Genomic DNA, 8,660 nt, shown 5'->3' with positions numbered 1-8,660 from the left:
CACAATAGTCCATTTAATTACAATAGCAAATGAACCCACTATCATATTTCATATATATTGCTGTATAACATTAAAAAAAAACCCTGTGAACTGATGGATATTTGTCACAATTTTTACAGATGTAGCGAATCTTTCACAACCTTGGCTAATATATTTTTAAACAAAGTAAGTAAAGCAAAACTTATTTTGGGTCTAGAACATCACCAAGAAATCTATATTGTTCTGGTGGAAGTAAATTAAACTGAAGAGTTTTGTAGGAGCTCTTTTTTCAGCTTCTTGCTTCTAGAAACACCTTGGTAGGAACTTTTCTTTGGTTCTCTACCTTTAATACAACATTCTTTATAATATAAATAGAAATAGAAAATATCCATTTAGAAACCACCTGTTTATCTAAAATTATTTCTGAAGGGCCCTTAAAATTACAATTTAAATTCTTAGCTCATTAAATTCTCCAAAGGTTGTATATAGCTTTTGATAAAGTCCATCCATCATCATCTATGTGACAATTCACAAAGGCAACATGTGATCGTTTCCACCAAGTTAGATGCCATAAAGTGTAGTTACAATGTTGGAAGAATAGAAGTTGTGATACCTAGAAGATTATAAGGGACAAAATCTAGAAAGTCAGCCAGATATAGTCTATCAGGTATATCAAGACAAATGGGTCTATAAAACCCATGACCACAGATAAAAACAATGCACAAAGTATGGCTAACAAGGAAAGTGAATGGGACATAGTAATGCAGAGACATTGCCCTCATGAATATCAATGAGATTTGGTGGGATGAGATATAACTTGAATATGGCTCCAAATGAATGGGTGAGAGGGAAGAAGAGAGAAGAGAGAAACAATACACGTTTCAAATATATATATAGGTAGAAGACTTTTAAGTTCATTTCTTTTCAAAGGGAAAAAATGGTTATTTTAATTTCACCTTTGTTTTAATTGAAATCTTTTTAGCAAAGTTGCGAAAAGTTTACGATGTCCCCTTGGCCTTCCTCTGGTGTTTCTCAGCCTCTTTGTGGGCATTTCTTCTATGCATCGCTGTCGGCCTCTATTCCCAGCTCTTCCCCCTGGTTGGTTATTCTTGCCAAGGATGACATGAAGCCACTTTGCCTTTGCAGGTTCAGAGAGAACAGGGTCTGGTTGGGAAGATGCATGAAAGGCTGAAGAGCGGTGAATGGGCTTTTGCAAATAGTAATAGGTATATGGGAGGCTGAAAACGTTGCGTGCTGTTGCCTCCGGCACTAGGAGGACAAATTTCACGTTTAGTTTGTGCTTAGAACCAGGCAGCAGCATTGGTATGGCCAGCAATTGTGTTACACATGGATATTTCCTTTTTTGAATATGGGGACAGCCATATGGAATCCAGGAAGCACAAATTAAACAAACAATATATTTACTGGAAATGAATTGACCAGACCAATGAGATGTAGCTTCCTTAATCTTCCACCAAAGAATCCTCTTGCAGATATCACTTTTTATTTTCTCCTGAGGGATAGAACTGATGATGGCATGAACAATTTTATCAGGCACAGAGCCCCCCTCAATGATGTATGGTCTGAGGTAGTTTAAGCCCCGGGAACATTGTTTTTTGGGTACAGTATGGGCCTGATGTTGGAGCCAATTTTGAACCAACTCTTGATGGTCAGAGTTTGGTGCCATGAGTGAGGTCCCTCTTAGAATCTCAGTCTGATGGCTAGGACCTGTTTGAGATTTAATCCTATAATTCTGTCTTGGGTGAACTGTTTCCTGATTGTTCAGAGTCACTGGAGTTGCATGATCCTGCTCAAAATCTGTGGAGTCTGATACAGATTTAGCCTGGCTTTGATGGTTGGGTAGAGAGGTGGGGCTAGATGCAAACTGGCGTTCTGCTTTCCCGGACAATTTTAAATAGTCTGACGGAAATGAAGACTGAGTGTCAGTGTCTGGAAAAGTCTCCAACTGGTGGTCACAGCTGGATGGGTATGGTGTCTGGCGAAAGCTAGGAAGAGTTGCATCCTGGACGATTGAGCTCAAAAGAGACGCTGTCCCATCACCGCGATCTAGGAGAATTGTGCTCTGGCGTTCTCCCTCTAGTAACATTGTTTCCCGGTACTCTTCTGTTTGAGTTGAGACATCAACTTTGCCTTGAAAAATCAGGTTTGGTATATCCTTAGCCTGGTGGTCAGGGCTGTTTTGAGGTGTGGCCTCATGGTTGGAGTCAGGTAGGAATATTTCCTCTGTATCTGGTGGAGGTGTTTTTTCATCAGTTAAGCTTGTTTGTGTGGCAGTCAGATAGCCTGTTCTTGGTGGCATCTTCTTCCACTGCTCTAATTCCTTAGTCTGCTTTTTAAGTTGCATTTGAGGGGTATCTGGGTAGTCAAGTCCAGGTAAATTTTTATCCTGGGAATCTAAAGCTAGTGGAGATGTGGCCCCATGATCCTGGTCTGTTACAAATGAAGCCTGGTGCTCTGATCTTAGTGATATCATTTCCCAGCATTCTACCTCCATTGGGAATGGGGCTTGGACAGTGGGGGTCAGTATATTCTCTCCCTGATCTTTAGAGCTGGGTTCTGGTGTTCCTCTAGATCTCTGATCAAGAGGTGGTGGAGATAGACTGAGGGCCCTGGATAGCTGATCATCAACACAACTTAACAGCGATGCCATTTCCCTCGGGCACAGGTTGGGGCACGATGTCTTAGAATGTTGGGATTCACTTGGAGATTCGAAAGCTGTGGCCCAGGAACAGTACTGATTTTCACAGGATGGCATAATGATGACTTTATGCTTCTGGTTGATGTATCTCTGCCTGGATTTCAGTGGCGTTTCATTCTGATGCTTGGCGTTTATTGTGGCAGGAGTGAACTGTTCCTTGAAGTCAGAGCATGTACTGGAGACAGTTTCAGCCTTGGCCCTGTGATTCTTGCATGGCGGAACCTCAGAGATTTGGAAATTAGGGAGCGGTGGAGATAGAGATTTCTGGGTTACGTTGGGTAACTTCTCAGCTGGTTGGTCACGATGTCGGTAAATCTTAGGAAAATTACAGTAGGCAACTGAAGAATCCACTGTCTGGTGGTCAGGGGACAACGGAGACTCAGGCTGATGTTTGGAGCTAAGTGGAAGCACAAGATGTTGTTTATCAGCTTTTAATGGCGCATCAGTTTTCCCAGACCCGATATTGGGCCTGGGAAAAGACTTGGCTGAGTTCAGTGCACAGCTTCGGTGGAGTGTGGATGATTTTGCTGTAGCCTGGTGATGAAGATGAGATAATGGTACCATCATTGTTTTGTGATAGGCGTGGGGCAACTGTGGAACTCTGACTAGATGGTGGAGCCATGGCGAAGGCAGTGCTTTGGTCCAAGTGCAGGGAGGCGCGGATTGTTTCATGATTCTGGCCCAGTGGTTGAGGCGGGGCATCTGCTTCATCATGGACCTGTTACTCTGCTTCCACAGTGGTGAATTCCAGTGGGGGGGACATGGTAGGAATACTGGTGGGGCCTGATAATGGAGGCTTTTTCTAGAGAAAGAGACCAGTTCTGTTGATAAAGGAGAAACTATGTGAGTGAGGAAAATGAAATATTTCATATATGTGTATAAATAAATATATATATACAACATATATACATAAGGTCTAAGGGAAAGACAAATATGGGATATATTGGGCAGTATTGGGTATTGGACAGTAGAAGATACCTAGGACGTGATCTTCTATATAATTTATATTGCTATGGAAACTTTATAATAATATTCAGAAGTTTAGTTAAAGGACTCGCCCAGGACCATACAGCTAGAAAATGCCTGAGGCCAGATTTAAACTCAAGTCTTTCTGATTCCAGGCCCAGCATTCTAAACATTGAGTCATCAACTGCCTCTATCTTGTTTGATCAAAGTCCACAAGAAACAGCAGCATTAGAACTTGGGTTTTTGGATATTTAAACTACTGTTCTTCCCACTATATTGTGCTGAATCTGAAGTTTACAGCACCAAGGACAGTTGGATGAGCAACACAAAAAATGGTTGATACATTCCATTGTGAGTGGGAAGGAAGGGACCTTGGAAACCATTTTATCTACCTCCACCCATTTTACAACTAAGTAAACTGAGGCCCTGAGAGGTCAAGTGATTTGCTCATAAAAGTAAAATGAGACAGATGATAAGTGAATCCAGATCCTTTGAATCCATTTTCAATACTGCGGTATCTTCTTTGTGTAATGGGAGCCTGGCCAAGATCACTGAAAACCAAAGTCCGCACCTTTATTAGATGTTCTGGGCCTTCTCACCTCCATTCTTCGTCTAAAGGGTTACCTTGAGAAAACAACATATAAATGAAGAAGTGCAAAGTTCTCTCTCTGGTTCTTAACATGGCTACTAAAGACTTATGGCCCTTACAGCATAGCCCGACACTGCCTGGGACAATTCCTTACATTTGTAGGGTTAATTTCTTTTATTTTTACATCACTGTCATTCTCAAATAGAGTGTGCATGCACATCCACACACATACAGTCCCAGACTCAAAACAAAGAACTAAAAAGAAAAAGGAAAAAGAAGCAATTTCAGCAAACTCAAACACACCCTAATTTAACCTAATTCTTGTGTTACCTCCAATTCATTTTTAATAGATTTAAAATTTGTTTAGATACTAACTTTAGACTTTATTTAGGTCTACTTTTAATAGATGAAGAAAAGAATTGAATGCAAGCTTTGCTCTCTAGGCATCTCCCTATTCTTATCCTCACTCCTCCCACCTTTTAGCACAATATTATGTCCCTTAGCTAGCACTTAATGAATGTCTATTGAATGACTTACTGACTTCTAGTTCTGTACTTTGCCTAAAGGTTGGTCCGTATCAAGTTGACTAAAACCTACTCTAAAAAGAGAAACTGACAAATTCATTCATATGGCAATACAGATTTTTTTTAATTGAGAGAAATAATAGTTCTCTTATTAGGAGCATTTTTGAGGAATTGAAATCTCATAAATTAAAAGGATTAAGCTCCAAGGAAGGAACTTCATCTCTGATCTGTGATTTCATGTAGTATTTTCTTAGTTTCTTAAGGGTATATCTTTGAAAAACCTCCCTAGGAATTACTTTACCAGCTCTAGCATTCATTGTTTTTTTGGTATAATTTTCCCAGGCTTAGACTTAAACCCCACTATGTTCGTATTTTATTTTGATGGTAGTAATTATTATATGGGGATGTCCTATATCCATCCCCATGGGTGAGCTTCCTGGGTCATGAGACATGTACAAGAACTTGACTAGAGAAAAAATGCCTTAAATCTTTCCAATGTAAGGCTTCTTTCCTGACATTGGGAAATCTAGCCAGGCAAACATTAATTGTAGATAATTAAAAAAAAAAGGAATCATCAACAACATTTAATTTTATGGTTGGGGGAAAATTTGATCTATATAAACAATCAATACATGTTATTTCTTTGTAGAGCCTTTAGTCTTCTTTCTACATTCTGGACCATCCTGGATATCCTGGTTACTTGTTTCATGGATTAATTAAAAACCCCTGTTTATAGAGAAGACTATTGCTGTCAACTTTTTGAGTTGTGGTTTCCTAAGGTTTGTTGCATTTTGTTATAAAAACTATCATCAACTCCTCTCCTCCAGCAATACCAACCCTACTCCTTCTCTAAGTACCTAAAATTGTTGCTCCTAATTAAAAATATTAGGACAAGAATGAGATTTGAATTAACTCAGAAATTGCTTGAAATTATTCTGATTTTATTACCTTGAAATTAAAATTATAATTTTGAGAATTTCATAGATAATTCCTGATATTAAACTGAGGGGAGAGGAGTGTTATGGATAATGAAGCATTATCAATATTAGATCTTTATGCACAAAGTGCTATAACATCCAGACTTTTAAAGAAACAACTAAAAAAGATACAGATGGAAATAAATAACAAAATAATAGGGGGAGACTTTAAAATTTTTCCCTCAGATAGGGAAATCTAAGCAAATTTATAAAACCAATCAAAAATAAATCAGAAAGAAGATAAGGAGATGAATAGAACCTTTGATAAGTTAAATATGATAGCTATCTGAAGAGCCCTACTCCCCCCCCCCCACACACACACACACCTGCATTAGGATAGTATTAGCTCTAAGTCTGAACATATACATAATCGAAACATAGTTTCTGGTGGGACAACAATGGTTTAGAGAGTATACATATTCTGCAAAAGTCTTACTTTAAAACCTATTATACTATGGAGGTAAATCTGAAGAGTTGGGACACTGGAACAAAAATTCTACTGTGTATGTCCAAGCTAGAAAGACTTGATTTGGAAAAAGTAAGGTACTGGTAATGGATTTTGTCTGTTGTCAAAGGACCATTATAGCTAAATATGGTCCTGGTAATGTATGTTATCTGAGAACCAGACTGGTTAAATGATCAAATTAAATACTGATAGGAACATTGAGAAACAGGGCTAATATTACATTGCTAGAGTAGCTGTCAACTCTTTTTAGAAAACAAAATGGAAATATATATTAAGAACTATAAAGCTATTCATGCTCTTTGACCTAAAAAAAACTATTTACTAGGATTAAGCCTTAAAGACATTATTGAGAGGGGAAAAAACTGTGTATGTATGAAAATATGCATGGAACTTTTGTTTGTAATGGCAAAATAACTAGAAATAACACAAATATAAGTGAATGGGAGAATTGACCAAATATATAGTGATATTTGGATGTAATGGATTGTAATATGTTATTGGAAATGGACATAATGAAAATATAAAGAAAATAAAGGAAATATATAAAGAGAAAAGAAGAGAATTAGAATAATACATATTATGATTATTTATATTTTAAAATAGCCACAAAATCAGGAGAAAAAAGTATCCAAGTAAAACAAATCCAAAAGAAACTAAAACACAGAGGATGTTTCTATTAAGATACATATATAATTTAGATATTTTAAACAAATTGTATAAAATGTGGAGTTTGTGGGGTTTGCACATAATTTTTTTATGCACATGTTTAATTAAATGTTTTTTTTATTGTTGTTGCTAGTGCTGGTGATAAGTTTATTTAAAAAAATAAAAGAAAGATATTAAACTGGAATTACTTTGAAATATCCTGTCCACAACTTGGATCTTTGGCTTAGATCATCTAATCCTTCCCTTTAAATCAGAGGTTCTTAAATTGAAGCCCATAAACTTAAAAAACTTTAATAGCTATTTTTAATATAATTAGTTTACTTTGTAATCCTATGCATTTTGTTGTATGTCCTCAGAAACATTATTTTGAAAAGGGATCCATAGGTCTTAACAGACTGCTAAAGAGAGTGTACAATGAAATAGGTTAAGAACCCTTGCTCTACACATTCCAGCCTCCCCCATTTCCCATTGTCAAAATCTATTCAGAGGCTACCTTGGTCCCTAAATCAGCAGCAAGCTGCAATATAGGGTCCAGGAACTGGAATTTGGGGTCCGCCCCTGGGGTAACTGTTCACTAAATGTATTCTCCCTGTTGAGCACAGATCTCCTTCCCTTTCACACCCCACAAGAATGTCTATTACATTTGTCCCTGGGGAGAAGATTTCCCTGTAATCAGAATCAGTCAGAGGACCAAGGCCTTACCATTAAGTACTTCCAAGGAGAGGATATTTCGAATCAGCAATCTCAGCCAGCTCGATTCTTGCTTGTGGTTCTATGTGGTTACAAGGTTTTCCAACTGCTAATGGCTTACTTAGTTAGTTAGTCAGGGACTGGGTCTGTCTAAATATAAAGTAACTAAAAGAAAAATCCAGTCATTTCAAAAGAGTAAGCACTCTCTCCTAAGAGGACCATGTGCTGGGATTAAGAGATAAGTAGATGTTTTTCCTTACATAGTGCAGCACTGAAGGCTTTGGCCTCAGCCCAGAGAGAGGACATGAAGTGGCTCTGACATCATAAAACACCTCTTGTCCTTTATCCTCCAACAGACAGAGCTGCTGCCCTGCTCATATTTAGGGGACCAGTCAGTGCAGGTAGGTCAGGGGCCCTCAGAGGTAGATGAAGGCATCCCAAAGAGCTGCCACACATTCTCTGCCTTGGCTCTGAATCAAACCTTCAATTTCTTCTTGGTTTTCATCAGTTAGCTGTCCCCTTCCTTGTTCATAGTCCCTTCAATAGTCAGTCAATATGCATTTATTAAGTACCTCCTATGGACCAGGTACTGTGCTAAGTGCTAGGGATGCAGAGAAAGTCAAAAGTTGCCTATTTCCTGAAGTTTGAAACACATAAGAGACAGAAGGGCAGCTAAGTGGTCCAGTGGCTAGAGGGCTGGACATAGAGTCAGGAAGATTCATCTTTCTGAGTTCAAATCTGCCCTCGGACACTTGGGAGCTGTGTGACCCAGGGCAAGTTACTTTTCCCTGTTTGCGTCAGTTTCCTCATCTATAAAATGAGCTGGAGAAGGACATGGCAAGCCATTCAAGTCTCTTTTCCATTGAAAAAAACAACAACAACCCAAATGGAATGATAATGAGACACAACTGGAAAACAAGTGAACAGCAACAAACATTCCTTCCCTCTGTTACAGAGGCTCTCAAAATATAGTCTGGAGACCCCTGGGGATTCTCTGACCATTTCAGAGTTATTTTCACAATAATGCTAAGATATAGTCCTCAGTAGTTTTTAAGAGTTTAAAGGGGTCTCAAGTGTGAGTGTG

General features: G+C 38.5%; 1 protein-coding gene across 1 annotated transcript; it reads right to left on the bottom strand.

Annotated features, from left to right (window-relative positions):
* Positions 1-869: 869 nt before the first annotated feature.
* Positions 870-7,865, bottom strand: LOC103104958 (uncharacterized). The gene is made up of 3 exons (XM_007493894.3): positions 7,589-7,865; positions 4,236-4,288; positions 870-3,519 (listed from the first exon to the last, which is right to left on the bottom strand). The coding sequence occupies exons 2-3, from the start codon at positions 4,267-4,269 to the stop codon at positions 932-934; spliced, it is 2,622 nt and encodes an 873-aa protein (XP_007493956.2). The 5' UTR covers positions 4,270-4,288; positions 7,589-7,865; the 3' UTR covers positions 870-931.
* Between the last annotated feature and the right edge of the window lie 795 nt (positions 7,866-8,660).

This window comes from Monodelphis domestica, chromosome 4, assembly GCF_027887165.1.
Source record: "Monodelphis domestica isolate mMonDom1 chromosome 4, mMonDom1.pri, whole genome shotgun sequence".
NCBI lineage: Eukaryota > Metazoa > Chordata > Mammalia > Didelphimorphia > Didelphidae > Monodelphis > Monodelphis domestica.
This window is presented reverse-complemented; position numbering and strand designations above follow the sequence as displayed.